This window comes from Rhinoraja longicauda, chromosome 32, assembly GCF_053455715.1.
Source record: "Rhinoraja longicauda isolate Sanriku21f chromosome 32, sRhiLon1.1, whole genome shotgun sequence".
Lineage (NCBI taxonomy): Eukaryota > Metazoa > Chordata > Chondrichthyes > Rajiformes > Arhynchobatidae > Rhinoraja > Rhinoraja longicauda.
In genome coordinates, this window is record NC_135984.1 from 4,336,175 (window position 1) to 4,357,103 (window position 20,929).

The 20,929-nt window shown below is 41.6% G+C and overlaps 1 protein-coding gene across 1 annotated transcript; it reads right to left on the bottom strand.

Annotated features, from left to right (window-relative positions):
• Nucleotides 1-4,481: 4,481 nt before the first annotated feature.
• Nucleotides 4,482-15,583, bottom strand: LOC144608627 (C-X-C chemokine receptor type 5-like). The gene is made up of 3 exons (XM_078426600.1): nt 15,474-15,583; nt 12,107-12,167; nt 4,482-6,075 (listed from the first exon to the last, which is right to left on the bottom strand). Exons 1-3 carry the CDS (start codon nt 15,581-15,583, stop codon nt 5,020-5,022), a joined length of 1,227 nt encoding a protein of 408 aa, XP_078282726.1. The 3' UTR covers nt 4,482-5,019.
• Nucleotides 15,584-20,929: the final 5,346 nt, after the last annotated feature.

Genomic DNA, 20,929 nt, shown 5'->3' on the forward strand with positions numbered 1-20,929 from the left:
GCCATCTCAGGGATCAGTGTTGTAAACCCTCACTGCGTTATCTCCATGGGAGGAGCATTGTTCCTCTGATCAGTTATCTAAACTGCCCGCCAAACACCAGGTATAGTCTCACCAAGGCCCTGTGCAACTGCAGCCGCACATCCTTGCTCCTATATTCGGATCCCAACACATCACCTTCTTCCAAGAAGGGTCTCGACCCGAAACGCCACCTATTCCTTCTCCCCAGGGATGCTGAGTTACTCCAGCATTTTGTGTCTACCTTCTGCCGACCGTTTGCTTCACCTGAATAATTGCTTTCAGCAACCGTGTTTACAAGGACATCCACGTCTCATTATGCTTCCCCTTTCTCCAGTGTAGAATCCAAAAATCCAGGCACCTAGTGTTTTACGCATGTTTGATTTACTAGTCTAATTTACGTTTAATTACTATTATTGATGCCTGGTAGACTTGCACATCAGCTTTCAAAGATATCTTGTAAGTAAGTTCAGTTTTGCTAATCGGAAAGAAAGTGCAAATGAGTGCCTACATCTATTGCATTATATGTTTAAATGTATCTGCCTTTGGGATATATTTTCCCAATTAGAGCACAAACAGGTAATTTTCTCAATTTTTTGCTCCTCCGGTTAGCATCAGATAAAGCATTGCACAGATGGTAGGGAGGACTTGGTAATGTTGTATGATGTGATTTACCCTCACTTATTTCAAATGGCTGCGTAATTGCGATAGGTGTCTGGCATATGTTGGACTTATGACTGTTTTCAAGCCTCTAGCCCCCCTCCTCCCCCCCCCCCCCCCTCCCTCTCAAGGGCACTGTAGACTATTTTTAACAAATATATCTATCAAGTCTTCTCCGGTGATACATACAAAATGCTGGAGCAACTCAACGGGTCAGGCAGCATCTCTGGAGAAAAGGAATAGGGGACGTTTCGGGTCGGACCCTTCTTCAGACGGAAGTCTTCACAGGTGTTCCCCTTGGGGTCCTTGTTCAATGCCAGGCTATCAGTACAGCAGAGTTACTACACAGACTGCTATAATGCTGTGGCCTCTGAGAAAGAGTGGTTATCTTGAAGATAATATTCAAGTGGATTGATCTTTTAGCTCAACAGGAATGATTTACGTCTACTATAGGTTTTTACATTGTTATGTGTAAGTTGACTCTACACAAGTGATATTCTGAGTTTGTTAAAGTTGACGTATTAGTGGAAGTTTGTAAATAATGTGTGGCAGAAATTTCAAACAGAAGAACCTGTGGCCGCCAATGTATGAGCTACACACCAGCAAAGTTAGAGGGCCACATGTACACAAAGAATTCAAGACTCTGAGCAATGTAGGATATGTCCTTCATCACTGAATAACAAAATGCATCAACAATGCAAGTATATTTTTATTGAGATTAAATCACAAAGCTTTAAGCAGTTTCCTATAGCCTATCTATGCAAATTCTTGCCATCAGCTTACAATCATCGCTCCCTTAGTGGTAGTGCCAGCATTACCTTCCAAACAGGCAGAATTACGCACTCTTTCATCGTGTGATGTGTTTATGGCAGACGCAGGTGACTTCAAGGCCAAATGGCAATTCCTGTTCCAGGTTAATGGCAATAAACCAATGTGTTCTGTATGCATAAGGATTCTGCATATTCATCAAGAGATTTTCACAAACATCATTGTAGACACTGCAACCAATTTCCTGCCTTGAGGCTGTTTGCAAAAGTTCTATTGAAGTTTCTTCCATTTTGGTGATGTTTGATGATATTAACCATTTTGTATTTCCATGCATCTGTAAATTCTGGGTGCTTTTCAAAGATTTCCACTGTTAATCGTTTTATGAGATCATTTTCACCCAAAACTGTGGCATACTTACAAGCGGTCATGATGCTTTGTTTAATTACCCAATTTACTTCATAACTCAACAGCCCCTTGTCTGCCTGCACAGTGGACAGTTGTAATCCTACTGAAGGAGTGAACATTTGTCTATCATAAACATACAGGTGCTGGGCTGATTAATGGGACTTAATGACAGCAACTTTTCCTAATATGCAGAAGATTCCACAATTCCCACATTAGCCTCATTAGTCATCCCAGAATTGACATCCTTCGAGTGGAAGCCAGTCGTTCTCGATCCCAAGGGCCTGGTGAGCAGAAAGAAGGAGCTGCCAGAGGAAGGAGTTGGGGCATTTACGATAACGACATTGAAAAGACTGTTTTTCCCCCACAAAATGCTGGAGTAACTCAGCAGGTCAGGCAGCATCTCAGGAGAGAAGGAATGGGCGACGTTTCGGGTCGAGGCCCTTCCTCAGACTGATGTCAGGGGGGCGGGACAAAGGAAGGATATAGGTGGAGACAGGAAGATAGAGGGAGAACTGGGAAGGGGGAGGGGAAGAGAGGGACAGAGGAACTATCTAAAGTTGGAGAAGTCAATGTTCATACCGCTGGGCTGCAAGCTGCCCAATCGAAATATGAGGTGCTGTTCTTCCAATTTACGGTGGGCCTCACTATGGCACTGGAGGAGGCCCATGACAGAAAGGTCAGACTGGGAGTGGGAGTGCTCAGCCACCGGGAGATCAGGTTGGTTAAGGCGGACTGAAAGACATTTGAACAGGTACATGGGTAAGAAGGGTTGAGAGGGATATGTGGGCAAATGGGACTAGCGTGAATGGGGCATGGGCAGGTTGAGCTGCAGAGCCTGTTTCTGTATTGTGTGATTATGAAAACAATCTTTGTTTGGCAAAAGTTTGAAGTGCTACAAAATCAAAGCCGGTATCTGGATTCCAAGACGCAAACTATCAAATGCTAAAAATAGGCTCAAGGGACTCCATACATTCATTTGATAGAACCCAAAAAGTTGGAGTAACTCAGTGGGTCAGGCAGCATCTCTGGAGAGAAGGAATAGGTGATGTGTGGGGCTGAGACTCTTCATACTGAGAGCCAGGGGGAGAAGGGGAACGAGAGATATGGAAAGTACATAGAACAAATGAATGAAAGCAATGATGATCAAGGGAAGGTGGAGCTCACAATGGTCCATTATTGGCTGTGGGGAAGGTGATAATGAGTGTTACAAATATATTCCGTTGTTCTTTGTGTAGCAGAGGGAAGAGAGGCAGTCATCCCTGGGGTGTCACTCATCCATTTTGAGCGTCTCAGAGCACCTTTAATAAAATCAACTGTGAAGTCCCCTTGATTAACTCAGCGGGACCAGCAGCATAGCATTTCTGGAGAAGGAATGGCCCGAGATGCTGCCTGTCCCGCTGAGTTACTCCAACATTTGGTGTCTACCTTTGATTTAAATCAGCATCTGCAGTTCTTTCCTACACATGTGAAGTCCCCTCTGTTCCTTGAGGAATGTGGAGACTATACCCATTGGTATCCTATTCTGTGATTAACGAAGAATAAAATCCTGTGGGAAGTGCCCACATGTGCATTGGAGACAATTTGTTTGATGTACAATATCATGTTGGAAAAATCATGACAGAGTATTTACATTTGTTTTCACGCGTAATGAGACAGGTTTATTTAGTGATCACAGTTATACCACCAGGTGACGCCAGCAATGGCTGCCTCGCCAACAGTCTGGCCGTCCTTTCCTTCATTGTGTTTAAATTGAATGTATTAAAATGTATGTTTTTAGTGTTCTTTAGCTTGTTTTATGTGGGGTGGGGGTGGGGGGGGGGCGGGCTGTTGGGGGAAACAAATACATAAATGAGGGAGAAAGTGAGCTAAAGTGGATTGGGAAAATTAGGTACTAAAGAAACATTTAAAAATTCTTAAAAAGAGTGCCTTTCCTTTGAGAAATGCTAGATCCGTTGCGAAAACAGCATTTAAAGTTGGTATTAGATTAAAACATGGCTTGTAATCTTGTAAAGAAGTTCATCAGTTTTAGGAGCAGAATTAGGCCATTCGGCCCATCAAGTCTACTCCGCCATTCAATCATGGCTGATCTATCTTTCCCTCTCAACCCCATTCTCCTGCCTTCTCCCCATAACACTTGAAGCCCATACTAATTAAGAATCTATCTATCTCTGCCTTAAAAATATCAATTGACGGCCTTCACAGTCGTCTGTGGCAATGAATTCCACAGATTCACCACCTTCTGGCTTGAGAAATTTTAGAAATATCTCTAAATTAAAAACTAAACAAATTTTGATGCTGAGAGGGTTGCTTTGGATGGAGAATTCAAAGAGAATTCAAGGGTCAGTCTGGACAAGGGGTTGAGCATTCAATGATCAGGCAGGAGAACTCTCTTCACTGATGCTTGTGAATGTGTGTAATTTCTCATCACAAAGTATTGTGCAAATTCAGACAATTGAACCCAGAGATTTATTTATTGTTTTACAATCCATGGATTTGAGGTCAAGAAGGGTTATGCTGAAGAGAACAGCAATGATCTTGTCAAATGATCTTGTCAATGGACCATGTAGTCTACTTCAGCTCCGGTTAAAAATGTTTTTAAGGATAAGTGGAGTTTTTTTTTAATCCATTGAGCTATTAATTATTATGATTTACCTGAAAAGATGGAGGAAGTGGATTTAATAGATATTTTCAGAATACTTTTATTTAAAAAAGGAAACTTATGGTATGTGGGTATTGTTGGAAAGGCCAGCATCTATTGTCCATTCCTATCTTCCCTTAAGAAAGTGACAGTGAGTTCCCACCTGGAACCATTACATTCAATATTGTGTGGAGAAACTCCAGTGATGATGACCAGATGGTGAAATATTTCTAGATGAAAAAGGTGTTGAATTGGATCAGCACCTGTCAGTGGCAGTGCCCCATGTGCCAGAATGACTTTGTTAGCCGATGTTGTGTCTTATAATGATTTTTATAACCCTACCCTTGAACCAATTTTGTCTTCTATCGTATTTGGGCATCTGTTTGCCAAAGATAGATGACCAACTTCTGACTCTCAATCTTTCTCCCCGTGACACTTAAAGTTCAGTGAAATTCATGACTCGTTTTTAAAATCCAGACTCTCCCCTTGTTGTTGTTTATTACTATTCCCTATTTTGCGGTTGCTGGGCTGTTTTAAATATTGGACCAGGACGTGGTATTGTCAAAAGCAGAACTACTCCTATTCCTGTCGGCAATTTTCTGGTGGAGGAGGTTGTCCAAGGTGGTCTGACTAATGCAATGCAGTTCCCTGAAGAGTTTCAGGATGCTGACTCTGAACTTCATCCCAATAAACACGTAAAGAACTGGATTTAGGCAGCTGTGGATGAATCCAGTGCTCTCTGACACCACAATGATAAACGTGAGCTTTCTGTAGAAATCGCAGTCTGGTGTAATCACGTGTTGATTGCACAATGTCTTTATGAAATTAGCCACGTTGTAGGGGGCCCAACAAATGCAAAACATCACAGTGACTGTGAGCACAACTTTAATGGCTTTGTGCCTGCCGAAGGTCTGGGTCTTGTATAATGTCTTGATTACCATTGCATAACAGTAGCACATCACTGTGAGTGGTAGGGCAAAGCCAATTCCATGGTCGAGAAACTGCTCAAAAAGCAGCCATTCATGGGCCGTAACTGGTAGATAGGTGCATTTGGTTTCATTTTCATGATCATTATCAGCGTGCAAGAATATTAGATTAGGAATCTGTAGAATGAAACCTATCACCCAAATAGCTGAACAAATCAGGTGGGCATACTTGGCACTGTGCCTTTTATGTGTCTGGACAGCATAGACGATCGCCATGTACCGGTCAATGCTGATGCACGCCAGCAGTAGGCTGTTGCAGACGAGGTTGAGTTTGTGGATGGAACCTAGTATTTTGCAAAGGAAAGTACCAAAGAACCACTGAGAAATACGCTCGATGGCAAAGAAGGGAAGGACCAAGACCAGAAGAAGGTCAGCCACCGCCAGGTGAAGCAAATAGCTGTCGGTCGGAGACCTTGAACGCTTGTAACGCAACAAAATCGCCAATACCAGACTGTTTCCAATGGTCCCCAACAGGAAGACCAGGAAATAAATTATTGGCATAATAATCTTTTGGAAATAGTGCGGAGTTTCGTCTTCTTCTGGACAGAAAGTTGTTTCAGAAGTCGGAGTGGTCTCTTCATTGTCATAGGATAAGTTTCCATACTGAAAGAAGTAAAAGACACAAACAATGAACATCAAAATTGTTCTGGAAATATTCATCTTACAGATCTGAATGTCAAATAGAACATCACATAAATAAATTACTCCATTTTCTCCCCCAACAAGATTATTTAAAGGAAAGTTCTGATGAGGTTGTCAACCTGAAATGTTCATTCTCTTCTGTAGACACAAAATGCTGGAGTAACTCAGCTGGCCACCCATTCCTTCTCTCCCGAGACGCTACCTGACCCGCTGAGTTACTCCAGCATTTTGTGTCTACCTTCGATTTTAACCAGCATCTGCAGTTTTTTTCCTACACATGTTCATTCTCTTTCTCCCTCTATAGATCCTGCCTGATCTGTCAGATAGTTCCAAGTTATTTATGCTTATTCCAGGTCCCAGCTTAGACCCGTTGCTCTATGAAATCCTGTTCTGGGGAGAATAAATGGCTCTTATGAATCTTGTAGTTAGAATGGAGGAACTCAGCCACAATTCCAAATATAATAATTGAATCCTGTTCAAATCTGCAACTGCCTGGAGGTTGGGTGTGAGTAAAGTCGTAAAGTCAAGGCTCCCACAAACCAATATTTGGTGCACTTAGTCTGAAGAAGGGTTCCGACCCGGAACATCACCTATTGATTTAGCCAGAGACGCTGCCTGATATGCTGAGTTACTCCAGCACTCTGTATCTAGATTGGTGTACTAATCTGGATAGTAGTCTTCTCATCACCAAACAGTCATGCCTTACAAACGTGACTGAGCTTTTAGTGGAGGTGACAAAGGTGATGAGGGCACGGCAGTGGACCTTGCCTACATGGACTTTAATTAGACGTTTGATAAGATCCCTCATTGTAGGCTGAAGATTAAAATGCATTAGCTCCATAGTAACTTGGTACTTTGGATTCAGAAATGGATTACCCATGCAAGGCAGAGAGGAGTGCTGGAAGGGTGTCTTTCTGGCTGGTGATCTGTGACCAGTGGTGTTCTGCAGGGATATGTTGTTTCTGATATATATAAAAGACTTGGGCGAAAATGTAGATGGGTTGGTTAGTCAGTTTGCACGCAAAGGTTGGCAGAATTACTGACAGTGAGAAGGCTGTCAAAGAATACTGCATGATTTAGGTCAGTATGGGTGGAGAGACAGCAGATGGAGTTTTCTCTGGGCAAGAGTGAGTTGTTGCACTTTGGGAGATCAAATGTCAAGGGAGAGTTACTGTTAATGGCAAGACCATGAAATGCATTGGTGTACAGAGTGACCTTGGGGTCCAAGTCCACAACCCCCTGAAAGCAGCAACACAAGATGAAGAGTGGTAGAGAATGCACTCATTGATCAAGGCACCGAGTAATAAAGACAGGATCTCACGTTGCAGCTTTATAAAACTTTAACTAGGCCACATTTGGAGTATTGTGTGGAGTTCTGGCCACCCCATTACTGGAAGGATGCGTAGAGGGCGCAGATGAGGTTTACGAGGATACTGCTTGGATTAGAGGATATTAGCTATCAGGAGAGGTTGTAGAAACGGATTGTTTTCCGTAGAGCGTTGGGGCTGAGGGGTGACCTAATAGAAGTTTATAAAATTATGAGAGGCACAGATAGGATAGACGATCAGAATCTTTTCTATACTAAGCTACAGAGAGAGATTGAACAGGTTGGGTCTTTATTCTTTGGAGCGCAGAAGGTTAAGGGGGGACTTGATAGAGGTTTTTAAAATTTTAAGAGGGACGGACAGAGTTGACGTGGGTAAGCTTTTCCCTTTGAGAGTGGGGAAGATTCAAACAAGGGGACATAACTTCAGAATTAAGGGACAAAAGTTTAGGGGTAACATGAGGGGTAACTTTTTTACTCAGAGGGTGGTGGCTGTATGGAATGAGCTTCCGGTGGAAGTGGTGGAGGCAGGCTCGATTTTATTATTTAAGAGTAAATTAGATAGGTATATGGATGGGAAGGGATTGGAGGGTTATGGTCTGAGAGCAGGTAGATGAGACTAGGTCGGAGAAAGTGGTCGGCGTGGACTGGAAGGGCCAAACTGGCCTGTTTCCGTGCTGTAATTGTTATATGGTTATATGGGATGGAATTATCAAATACTAGAGGGCATAGCTTTAAGATGAAAGGAAGAAAGTTGAAAGGAGATGTGCAGGGCATGTTTTTATACACAGAGAGTGGTAGTCACCATGGATGGTGACTGAAGCAGAAACAATTAAAGCATTCATGACGCTTTTAGATTCTCAATTCGCAAATTCTCAAATTTATTCCTTAAATGTTTTCCATCGGGAGTGGTTGAGGAGGAACCTTGGGTTTACCGTGTGAACATGAGACAGAAATGTTGAAGGAGACGATAGAGGACTAAGGCCAATGCAGCACACAGGAATTTGCTTGGGATCGATACCGGGCTTGACAAGTGTGCAGAGCTGAAGCCTCTGGATATAGGCTACCAAAGCTGCTTCACAAAATCCTTCAAAATTCATTGGAAGGATAAGTGAACCAGAGGTGGGGTGGATGCAGATGTAATAGTGGCATTCAAGCAGCTTTTAGATAGGCGTGTGAATATGCAGGGATTGGGGATGTAGATCATGTGCAGGCAGACAAGTTTAGTTTATCTTGGCATTATATTCGGCACAGACAATGTGGGCCAAAGGGCCTGTTCAAGTGCTGTACTTTTACATGTTCCAACATCAGGTGATGATTTAAAAAATTGAGCGTGCGATCGACCTTTGGGGAGGAAAGCTTTATTATGCTGAAAAATGACAAATGGAACTTCATCCAGAGAAACGTGAGATAATGCATCTAGGGAGGTACCTTGCCATGCGGAAAAATGGTGAAAAAAATTGAGTGATGCCGAAGAAAAGATGGTTCTTGGAGTTTTTAGCCCCCGACTTTAACCGTGGCAGGGCAGATCAATGTTGGTTAAATCAAAACAAACAGGAGGCTATCCTTTATTAGCCGAGGCAGAATAATAGAAAGATAGAGAGATAATGCGCTCAGGTTTAAGGTGAAGGATAAAAGATTTAATAGGAATTGGAGGGGTAACTTTTTCACACAAAGGGCGGTGAGTGTATGGAACGAGCTGTCAGAGGAGGTAGTTGAGGCAGGGACTATCGCAATGTTTAAGAAACAATTAGACAGGTACATGGATAGGACAGGTTTGGAGGGATATGGGCCAAACACGGGCAGGTGGGACTCGTGTGGCTGGGACATTTTGGCCGGTCTGGGCAATTGGGTCAAAGAATGTAAGACTCGATAACAGTGGACAAGTTATTAGGTACAAGGGCAGATATTTAAAATGGAGGGGAACAAGAAACAATATCATCCAGAGGGTGACAGAGGTCAAGAACTCTACCTGAAAAGGTGATTTAGAGACAGAAATCACTACCATATTTAAAGAGCACTTGGTGTGTGCTTGAAAAACGGTCATGCAAGGGTGTTTAGCCAAGAAGGTGGGTTAAAGTTGGGAAGACCTTGTTTTTTTTGATCAGCAGATATTAAATGGGCTGAATGATCTCCTTCTAAACCAGAAGAGATTTTATGGATCTAATCTTGTAAAGAATATTATTAGGCCTGAAAACTGGGAGTGTTTTAGAAGCCAGCGATGAATGCCAAAAAGATTGATAAAAAACAGAGAAAACAGAGATAAGAATAGACTAAGAAGGAAATGGAGTTTCTGCATGTACTGGAAAAATCCAACAGCAAGAGCATGTATGGTCACTTAGCTGACATATGAGAATTGATCATGAAGAACAAGGAAAATAAATTTAAAGTCAATTTTTAAACACTCTTTAAAAGGCTATTAAAGAGTATTTTGCCTGCCTCTTCACAGTGGAAGTCACCAAAGCATACCAAACACAGGAGATAATAGGATTAAAAAGGGATGGAAAAAATTATTATCACCAGATTGATTTCTGAAACAGAGTATATGTCTTAAGTTAAATGATTGCATTGATTGGCATACACTTTCTCACGCTTAGAAAAATATGTGATTTTATTGAAATAGTCAGAGTCATACAGTGTGGAAACACGCCCATCGGCCCAAAGACGTACCGGTTTATAGGTTAATTGGCTTGGTATAATTGTCCCGAGTGTGTGTAGGGTGGTGTTAGTGTGCGGGGATCGCTGGTCGGCGCAGACTCGGTGGGCCAAAGGGCTGTATCTCTAAGACTAAAGCTAAACTACAGGCACCATACTGAATTCAATTTGTGAAGTCAAATATGATACATCGCTGGTTCTTGTTTATCCATCCTATTAATCACATCCTCAGAGTCTAATAAATTTAATGAATACCACTTTCCTGATAGAAGACTACATTGACTTTGTTTAATTATGTAATGATTTTCTAACAGTCCTACTAGGACTCAGAGTAACTCAGCGGGACAAGCAGCATCTCTGGGGAGAAGGAATGGGTGATGTTTCGGGTCAAGACCCTTCCCCCACCCAAATCGCACCAGCTTCTTGCTAAACAGCTAACAATGGCCTGTTTCCTTTATCATCGTTACTTTTTTGCATATCTTTCATTCATTGTTCCATATCTCTCTACATCATTGTCTATATCTCTCGCTTCCTTTCCCATGCCTTCCAGTCCGAAGAACGGTCTCGAACTGAAACGTTACCCATTCCTTCTCTCCAGCGATGCTGCCTGTCCTGCTGAGTTACTCCAGCTTTTTGTATCTGTCTTTAGTCAATTCCTTTCTTTGATCTTGTGTATTTCTGGTACTGCAGATTTTGTCATTCTTCATCTTGATTTAATGTTTTCGCATTATGTCTGACATACTCTTTCTTGATTGTAAATACTAAAATAATATATATTTAAAATCGGGCTTTTCCAAACTTGGAGCCAATGTTAGGGTATGACCAACAGCATTTTGAGTAGACTGAAGTACATGTAGTGTGAAAGATGGGAGGCCAGCTAGACATGTGGTCAAGTAACAAAGTCTGGAGAAAACAGATGTATTAATGAGGGTTTCAGCAGTACATAAGCCCAGACATGGCCAGACTAGCTAGACATTACAAAGATGGAACAGGCAGTCTTGGTTTCAGATATAAGATCATAAGCTTATACCTATGAAACAATGCAAGATTTTTCCAAACTAAAAAGCTTTACCTTACACTAAACGGTATCCCCTTATCATGTATACACTGTAAATGGCTCGATTGTAATCATGCATTGTCTTTCCACTGACTGGTTAGCACGCAAGAAAAGCTTTTCTGTACCTTGTGACAATAAACTGGACATAAATGCAATTCCTGGTAATAATACACAGATTTGTTATCACACATCTAGCAGCACAAACTTGCAATGTGTGAGATCAGTTCATATTATATAGTATAATACTTAAATATACCCAATATATTTGCACGTGGACTACCTATACTCCTGTAAGTCACGTAATGGAGATCACAGGTTTTGACAATAAATCTTAAAGAATTATGGCTATGATTTCTTTACCTGTTATGGGATTATATTGCACGTGGTTTAGCAAGCAAGCTATATTTACAAATGAGAGGAATGGTAAAATTGGGGACTTTTCACCCTCAAGTTTATTCCATTATGCAATGAGAATGTGCTGACTAGTATTTTAACTCCATCCGCCCATTTAAATTCCATGAAATGGTTCTGTTGGTGTAAAGGACTAAATGCAATAATACAACCTGTTGGAAGGTCAAATGTAATCCCAATGCATTACTTTAGCAATGAACAATTCAAAGTCTGGCAAGTAACTGAATGGGGAATAAACCCATGAACAATACGCCCTTCAGAAATTTGCTCAAATCATTAGTCACATACCAAAACCATCGATGTGAATAAAAAAAAGTTAAACTAAATTGTTGCTTTCAATATCTAATAGTCGCTCTTTGCAAATGTGTATCATTTTCATTTCTCACACTTACAATCGGTTATACTGCAACAATTAAAGGTTTTTGAAAGTTAACTTAAAAGGCAATTAGAACTTTTTTGTCACAACTTGTTATCAATAACATTCATCATGGTCCATTAAAACCAGATGAGGATTACTTACAGGATAGAAGTCATTCGCGTCTAACCTCATTTCTGACATTTATACCAAGGCATTCAACTGCATTGAAGAGACGGTAACTCAACAGAGAGTTTCATTAATGTATGGATGTCAACTTTGAGAATGCAGACGTTCCACTCAAATGATAAAAATCTAATTAGATTGTCTGATTTTTTTGAACTCAAGCGACATCCTTCCTGTTAGTCAAATTTAAATATTGTGAAGTTTCCCTTTTTTATTTCTTGATTTGCATAATCAATATATATTATAACCAATCCCATTGTCAGCAGCAGGTCAAATTAGGAAACATTTAGCGTCCTGTACAACTTCAAACTATACTCAAATACCTTACGACCAGTGAAGTTAATCTGATATCAGTAGTAGCGAAAACACTGGAATCTATTATTAACAAAATGGTAACGAGCAAATAAGAAAATAATAATGTTGGGCTAAATCATCTAAGATTCATGAAAGGAACTCCATGTTTCAGGTCAAGACTCTTCTTCAGGCAGAGTCAGGGGAAAGGGAAGCCTGGAACAGTCTGTCCGGAAACGTCACCCATTCCTTCTCTCCAGAGATGCTGCCTGCCGCGTTAAGTTACCCAAGCTTCTTGTATCAAAATCTGAAACTTCAACAGCAAAAGATAGAGCAATATAGATATGGTGGGCTAGTTGATGTGGTCCATTTAGACCTTCAAAAGGATGTTGATAATGGGTCACATAGGCAATAATTAAATAAAATTATATTGGTGTGGAAGTGAATTCGTTAAGAGAGAAAACAGTAGGAATAAATGGTCACGTTTGGTTGATGAGGCTGAGGCTATTGGGGTTTTGCAGGGTGCAGCATAGTGCTGGGACCCTAGCTATTAACACACAATAATATATACATTATAACCAAAGATAGACACAAAAAAGCAACTCAGTGGGTCATAGAAACATAGAAACATAGAAAATAGGTGCAGGAGTAGGCCATTCGGCCCTTCGAGCCTGCACCGCCATTCAATATGATCATGGCTGATCATCCAACTCAGTATCCTGTACCTGCCTTCTCTCCATACCCCCTGATCCCTTTAGCCACAAGGGCCACATCTAACTCCCTCTTAAATATAGCCAATGAACTGGCCTCAACTACCCTCTGTGGCAGAGAATTCCACAGATTCACCACTCTGTGTGAAAAAAAACTTTCTCATCTCGGTCCTAAAAGACTTCCCCCTTATCCTTAAACTGTGACCCCTTGTTCTGGACTTCCCCAACATCGGGAACAATCTTCCTGCATCTAGCCTGTCCAACCCCTTAAGAATTTTGTAAGTTTCTATGATCCCCCCTCAATCTTCTAAATTCCAGCGAGTACAAGCCGAGCCTATCCAGTCTTTCTTCATATGAAAGTCCTGCCATCCCAGGAATCAATCTGGTGAACCTTCTCTGTACACCCTCTATGGCAAGAATGTCTTTCCTCAGATTAGGAGACCAAAACTGTACGCAATACTCCAGGTGTGGTCTCACCAATGCCCTGTACAACTGCAGCAGAACCTCCCTGCTCCTATACTCAAATCCCCTCGCTATGAATGCCAACATACCATTCGCTTTCTTCACTGCCTGCTGCACCTGCATGCCTACTTTCAATGACTGGTGTACCACGACACCCAGGTCTCGTTGCATCTCCCCTTTTCCTAATCAGCCACCAAATCGGTCAGACAGCATCTCTAGAGAAAAGGAATAGGTGATGTTTGGGGTCAAGACCCTTCTTCAGACTGAGAGTCGGGGAAAGGAAAACGAGAGATATAGACAGTGATCTAGAACAAATGAATGAAAGATATGCAAAAAAGTAACGATAATATAGGAAACAGGCCATTGTTAGTTGTGGGCAAGGTGAAAACGAGTTATAGACAAACAACATCATAATTTCACAAGGTTGAAATAGGTTGATTCTTGCAAAGACGGTTTTGTTGACATTTCTTGCCATCATGTCCATTTGTACGCTCTGCAAACTCCTCCCTTTGCAGTAGTCTCTTTGCAGCTGGCAGGAGATGGCTTATTTTGCAGCACTGAGCTTCGGCCTGGTTTCCTGGAGGTCACATACAGTATCTGTTGGCACGTTTATGAAGAACTTGCCAGGTGGAAATATATGCGCTGTGCAAGATGAAACATTCAGAAGTGAACATTTTACTTTGCTGTTTCACTCTGAAACTTTCACTTGCAATGTTTCTCACTATCGGCAGGCCCTGGGTTATAAAAGCCCAACTGATGGACAACCGTACATATGAACAAACTCCCATAATATTACATTGAAAATTCCAACGTACATAAGTTTGAGGTTTTGCATTTTGGGAAGCCAAACAAGATCTACAAGGACCTTCACAGTGAATGCCAGGGCCCTCGGGAGTGTTGGAGGGGGGAGCTAGGAGTGTAGGTGCATAGTTCCATGAAAGTGGTGCACAGAAAGGCAAGGTGGTCAAGAAAGCTTTTGGTACATTGGCCTTCATTAGTCAGGGTATTGAGCATAGAAGTTGAGATGTTGTTACAGTTGTACAAGGCATTGGTGAGTGCATTTGGAGTATTGTTTGGGTCACCTTGTTATAGGTAGGATGTGGTTAAGCCTGAAAGGGTTTAGAGAAGCTTTACGGGAATGCTGCCAGGACTTGAGGGCCTGAGATAAAAGGAGAGTTTGGGCAGGCTAGGACTTTATTCCTTGGAGCTCAGGAAGATGAGGGGTGATCTTATAGAAGGTAGACACAAAATGCTGGAGTAACTCAGCAGGACAGGCAGCATCTCTGGAGATAGGGAATGGGTGATGTTTCGGGTCGAGACCCTTCCTCAGACTGATGTCAGGGGAGTAGGCGGGACAGAGATAGAATGTAGTCAGAGACAGTAAGACTGGTGGGAGAACTGGGAAAGGGGAGGGATGGAGAGAGAGGGACTATTTGAAGTTAGAGAAGTGAATGTTCATACCGCTGGGGTGTAAGCTACCCAAGCGAAATATGAGGTGCTGTTCCTCCAATTTGCGCTGGGCAATTGGACAATGGAGGAGGTACTTATTGATCAAGAGATAAAAATAACCATGCGCAGCTGCTTTAAATCAAGAAGAGATTGTTATTTACCCTTCAGACTTGCATAACCCTTTTACTTTGTCTTGCTATTATTCTAAATAACCATTAATACATTTTGCTGCATTTCTAAGTTGGTCTTTGATCGGATAGACTGCCTTCCCGAGGCAGCAGCATGCAATGTAGTTGGAGTTGATGGTGGGGAGTCTGGTCAGTGTGACTCTGCAATTTCTTGTGGTCTTGGGTGGAGCTGTTTCTAAGCAAAGCTGTGATACAACTCAATAGTATGCTTTGCATGGTGCATCTAGAAGTTGATAAGAGTTGATGGAGACATAGTAAACTTCATTGGTACTCTGAGGAAGCAGAGGCATTGTGTGCTTTGTTGGTTATTGCGTCAATGTGGTTTGTCTGGGACAGATTGTCGGTGATATTTACATTTTGGAACTTGAAGCTCTCGACCATGATCGCATTGAATGGCGGTGCTGGCTCGAAGGGCTGAATGGCCTACTCCTGCACCTATTGTCTATTGTCTATTGTCTATTGACCATATCCTCTTTAACACCATTGTCTAAAAAACTGTTACAATGGTTTTGTTTCGTTGGGTTGCTGTTAATTACTTAAATTATTGCATCGTATGGGAGGCGCATTCCCAATCTCGTTGTACCCCTGGGTACAATGACAATAAAGATATATTGTATTGTATTGTATTGTATTGATGCTGATTAGGCCGTGAACACCAACAAGCCTCCTTCAGTCAATAACTAGCTCCCTCGTCTTGCTGGCATTGAGGGGTGGGCTGTTGTCATGACACCATGTCCCTCTATCTCCTTCCTGTTCTCCGCCTCGTCATTGTTTCAGATTCAGTGGTGTCATCTGTAAACTTGTAAATGGATGGAGTTAGAGCAGAATTTGGCCACACAGTTGTGAGTGTATAGGGTGTAGAGTAAGGGGCTGAGAACCCATCCTTGTGTGAGGTGCTGAGCATTATTCTGGAGGATGTTTTGTCATGTACCCTCACTCACTGTGATGGTGATACTCACTAGCTCCCAAAACTTGGCCTTTAGGGCACTGTGACTCCAGGAAGATGAAAGGCTGCCATGTCTTGTTAAGAAAGAACAATCCATGGGAATACCCAACATACTTAGAATTAACCATTAGAACAATCCTCTGCTGCTCTGCTATTATACATATTGACAGAATGCATTTCTCTAACATTTGTCTGTTGAGAATGGGAGTTGCAATGACCACACGAGGGCAGGCAATAAGCAATTTTGGGACACCCGCAATGGCAGAAAATCCTCGCGTCCTGCCTGCTGCTTCGGACAGATGGAGAAGCAGAAGATGTCTCAGCTTGTGGAATAGAGTGTTGATTACCTGTCTAATGCAGCAGCCATCAACAGACAATGATACACATCATAAAAACAGTAGCCATGGGCTTGAATGATCCTGAGATCAAGCATAAGGATGGATTACCTTGACCTCAACTGTGAGAGTAATGCAGGCATGTGCATTAGGCGATACTTGAGATTTCTTAGAGTAATACTTTGTGCATAGTCTGTGGATAAGAGTTTTGCACCCATTGATCCTTAGGTAGGCAAGGTGATGCCTTCTCTCTTGTATGCCTCCTGTGATGTGATTCCTGTGAGCACGTGGTGTCTGAGAGGTCTCTTTAGTATCCATGAAGAGGACAGGCTTTTAAAGGTACATAGTGACTGCAGCAACATGTTTGATGATGCAAAGAACAATCAATTTTCAGTGTGAGCAATTAAAAGTCTGATGAAGGGTCTCGACCCGAAACGTCACCCATTCCTTCTCTCCCGAGATGCTGCCTGACCTGCTGAGTTACTCCGGCATTTTGTGAATAAATACCTTCGATTTGTACCAGCATCTGCAGTTATTTTCTTATATATAGAGCAATTAAAAGTGATCTGTTCGCATGTAGGAATCAGTCTGGCTATCAATGCTGGTTTAGTGCAATAGACCCATTAAGTAACTTTTTTGAGCTTTTGTCGACAGCAATAACTGGCTCATTTAACAATTGAATAATCAAAATTATTTTTCACATTAATATCTGAAAAATTGTCACTAATCATGAATTTTGGCGTAAACTGATGATTGATGTCAAGTGGGCAAGTTTGGTGCTGGAAGAAGGGAAATTATGAAAAATCTCACCCAAAACAAAGAATCGATATCAGTGACTGGCACTAAGACACTCCACATTCACACAGCTTTCATTTCACATTAACACAACTCTTATCTGCGCACTGCTGCTTTTTGGCATCGTGCAAACAATTTTTTAGTATGTGGATTTTTATCTGCATCATAAGAGAGGAAAGAGATGCTGACCAAGGAAATTCCGTAATGGGCTGCAAGGCACTGAAGGCACAACTGCCAATAGTGGGGTCTTGAAAATCAAGGAGGCGCAATAGTCCGTGATGAAAGGAATGAAGAGATCCCGTGTGCTTGCAGTGCAAAATGTCACAAAGATAGGAAGGAGAGAAACCCTTTGTTCAAAAAGGATTTGTAATTTTAAGACTGACGACAAGCATAAGAATTTGTGCTGTACAATAACTGATAACTGAATCTGTTGTAAATACTCTGAAGAGCAGGCATTATTGTTGGAGAGGAAAACAGTTATTTCAGAGTGAAATGCATTTTATGCTTTTCAAGATCAGTGTGTGCATGGTAAACAATGATTTAGATTTAAATCTCCCGTAATAATATGAACAATGTGGTTAGCAATGAATTATGAGCTCTGTGTACTCATTATGTTGTCGTCTGTAGGAGATTTAATTTCAGGAACATTGCTGTTCAAAAAACTCTCTTTGTCACCCCCTTGTGGATTCACAATTGGTTATTTCACAGTTGACAGAAATTAGGTGTCTTCTTTTGCACAATATTTTCTTAAATAAAAAGATAATAAACACAAAATTGAATTCTGCCTTACCGCACAATTCTCCCCCTTGTCAGAGGATGAGCAAATGAAATGGGGCTATTAAAGAGATGCTTCCATTTTGCTGTGTTCTCATTACACTAATCAGCTGAAACTTCAACAGCAACAGAGATTTAATTTTAAAAAACAACATAACATAAAGAAATACAACAATTAATCACTGATTTTCACTGAGGATTCACAAAGTATTCTAATAACAAACACAGGCATACATTTAAACACCGATAGGACTTAGTTGCACATCCAAGTACATACGCCACTGGATAATGGCAACGTAGGAGGGATTAAGGAAGATAAACACAAAATGCTGGAGTAACTCAGCGGAACAGGCAGCTATCTCTCCTGGATAGAAGGAATGGGTGACGTCTTGGGTCACTTTCTTCAGGAGGCTTGCTTGACGATAGAAATTGAGGCTCTACTCAAGAAAAAGAGGAGGCATGGGACAGGCAAAGGAAGCTGGGATCAAAAGTAGCCCGGCGTGAATTTTGGGAACTGAGGAGCAGGCTTAAGAAGGAAATCAGAAGGGCAAAAAGGGACAGGAGGCAGCTCTGGCAGGTGATGTTTGGAGGCTGAGATTAGGTAGGCTCAGGTAGTTATTTGTGTAAATATTCTGCGCAATGCTGCAGAATCTGTATTTTCTGCATTATCACAATTTAAGGAGGGCCTTAGTAATCCTGTAAATTCGTTCTTCTGCAGTAGTTGCCTTAGGTTGGCACAACTAATCATTTGTTTTCATTTCCCTCTAACTTACCTGCTTTAGACTAAACAGGATTCCTGGAATCTTGACTTTCTCGCTATAGATTTGAAACTATCATTCTTTGTATTCATTTAGTTTTAAAATATGGACAATTACGAATAAGCTAACATTTATTGTTCAAACATTGTTGACCCGAAGGCATTAAAAATCAACATCACAAACTGCAGTTATATATAGACTGCAGAGTTTTTTCCTTAATACTTAATTGTGGAAAAGTTGACAGAAAGACCAGATGGAGATTTTTTTCAATTATTAATTGATTCTTATCTTCAGTAAGACGGTGGCAGACACAGCTAGAGCTGAGTAATCACCAGTGTTCCTGTTTAATTGATTTCACCACTGAAATGATCTTTGGATCATTTGAAACAATACATGAATGTCCATTTCCCTGCAGTGATTTGCATAATGACACAGTTGAGTTCTATCTTGACTAATCTCAGAGCCTACAGCCACACACAAACGAGTTTCTCATTTTGCCTCAAGTCTTGAATGCACCAAAGAACTACAGAGATCAGATTAAAAAATGGGACTTTCAATTAATTAGCCGGCAAGGAAAGTAACAAGAGTCTGTGTTAGCTGCTATAATCTCGGCTTCTAATGCTGATTCGTTAAGGATGAGACTGTCAGAAACCCTCAAAACCCTGTATTTATGCCAACACACAAACTGTGTGGATTGGAATGCTCACTCATTATTAGAACCCCTCAAATGATTAACTAGGCAAGTGGTTAAGATACAGCTTCGCCTCAGGCAACAGTCCTCTTGAATCAAACGGCTGTAAATTCAAGTCCCTCTCTGATGCCTTGAATTAATAATCCAGGCAATTAATAATCCAGTGGTCAGGGATACCTGCATGATCAGACATGATGCCTTTCAGGTATGGTGTTAAAATGACCCTTCATATGCCTTCTTAGTTGGATTATACAAATTATCAGGCAGCGCACTGGAATATACGGGCGATACTCCAGGCATGAGTATGACTCTTTTCCAAGAAGCTATTTCAGAGCACCATAAGCCAAAAATGTAAGGCCATTCTCATATTGATACATGTCTAACTAGTTGCATTTTATGTACGAATAGAATTTAAAACTTCTTTATGACTGCAAATGCCCTTTCCAGTTCAGGCTATTCTTTTGTTCTAGAGTTTTATAGATGTTTTAGAGATACAGCAGGGAATTAGGCCCATCGACCCACTGAGTCCACACTGACCATCGATCACCTGGTCACACTAGTTCTATGTTATCCCACTTTCTCATCGATGCCCTACAAGGTCCCACATAGGAGATTAGTGGGCAAAATTAGAGCACATGGTATTGGAGGTAGAGTACTGACATGGATAGAAAATTGGTTGACAGACAGAAAGCAAAGAGTGGGGATAAATGGGTCCCTTTCAGAATGGCAGGCAGTAACTAGTGGGGTACCGCAAGGCTCTGTGCTGGGACCGCAGCTATTTACAATATACATTAATGACTTAGATGAAGGAATTAAAAGTACCATTAGCAAATTTGCAGATGATACAAAGCTGGGTGGTAGTGTCAACTGTGAGGAAACTGCTATGAGGTTGCAGGGTGACTTGGACAGGTTGTGTGAGTGGGCGGATGCATGGCAGATGCAGTTTAATGTGGATAAGTGTGAGGTTATCCACTTTGGTGGTAAGAATAGGAAGGCAGAGTATTTTCTGAATGGTGTCAAGTTAGGAAAAGGGGACGTACAACGAGATCTGGGTGTCCTAGTGCATCAGTCACTGAAAGGAAGCATGCAGGTACAGCAGGCAGTGAAGAAAGCCAATGGAATGTTGGCCTTCATAACAAGGGGAGTTGAATTTAGGAGCAAAGAGGTCCTTCTGCAGTTGTACAGGGCCCTAGTGAGACCGCACCTGGAGTACTGTGTGCAGTTTTGGTCTCCAAATTTGAGGAAGGATATTCTTGCTATTGTGGGTGTGCAGCGTAGGTTTACTAGGTTAATTCCCGGAATGGCAGGATTGTCATATGTTGAAAGACTGGAGCGACTAGGCTTGTATACACTGGAATTTAGAAGGATGAGAGAGGATCTTATCGAAACGTATAAGATTATTAAGGGGTTGGACACGTTAGAGGCAGG

Coding starts and splice junctions, on each gene's coding strand:
- LOC144608627 (XM_078426600.1), bottom strand. CDS start 15,583: ATGGTCGAGAGCTTCAAGTTCCAAAATGTAAATATCACCGACAATCTG. Junction 12,168..15,473: donor AATGCCTCTGCTTCCTCAGA/GTACCAATGAAG, acceptor TTAATGAAACTC/TCTGTTGAGTTACCGTCTCT. Junction 6,076..12,106: donor GTATAAATGTCAGAAATGAG/GTTAGACGCGAA, acceptor TACTTCTTTCAG/TATGGAAACTTATCCTATGA.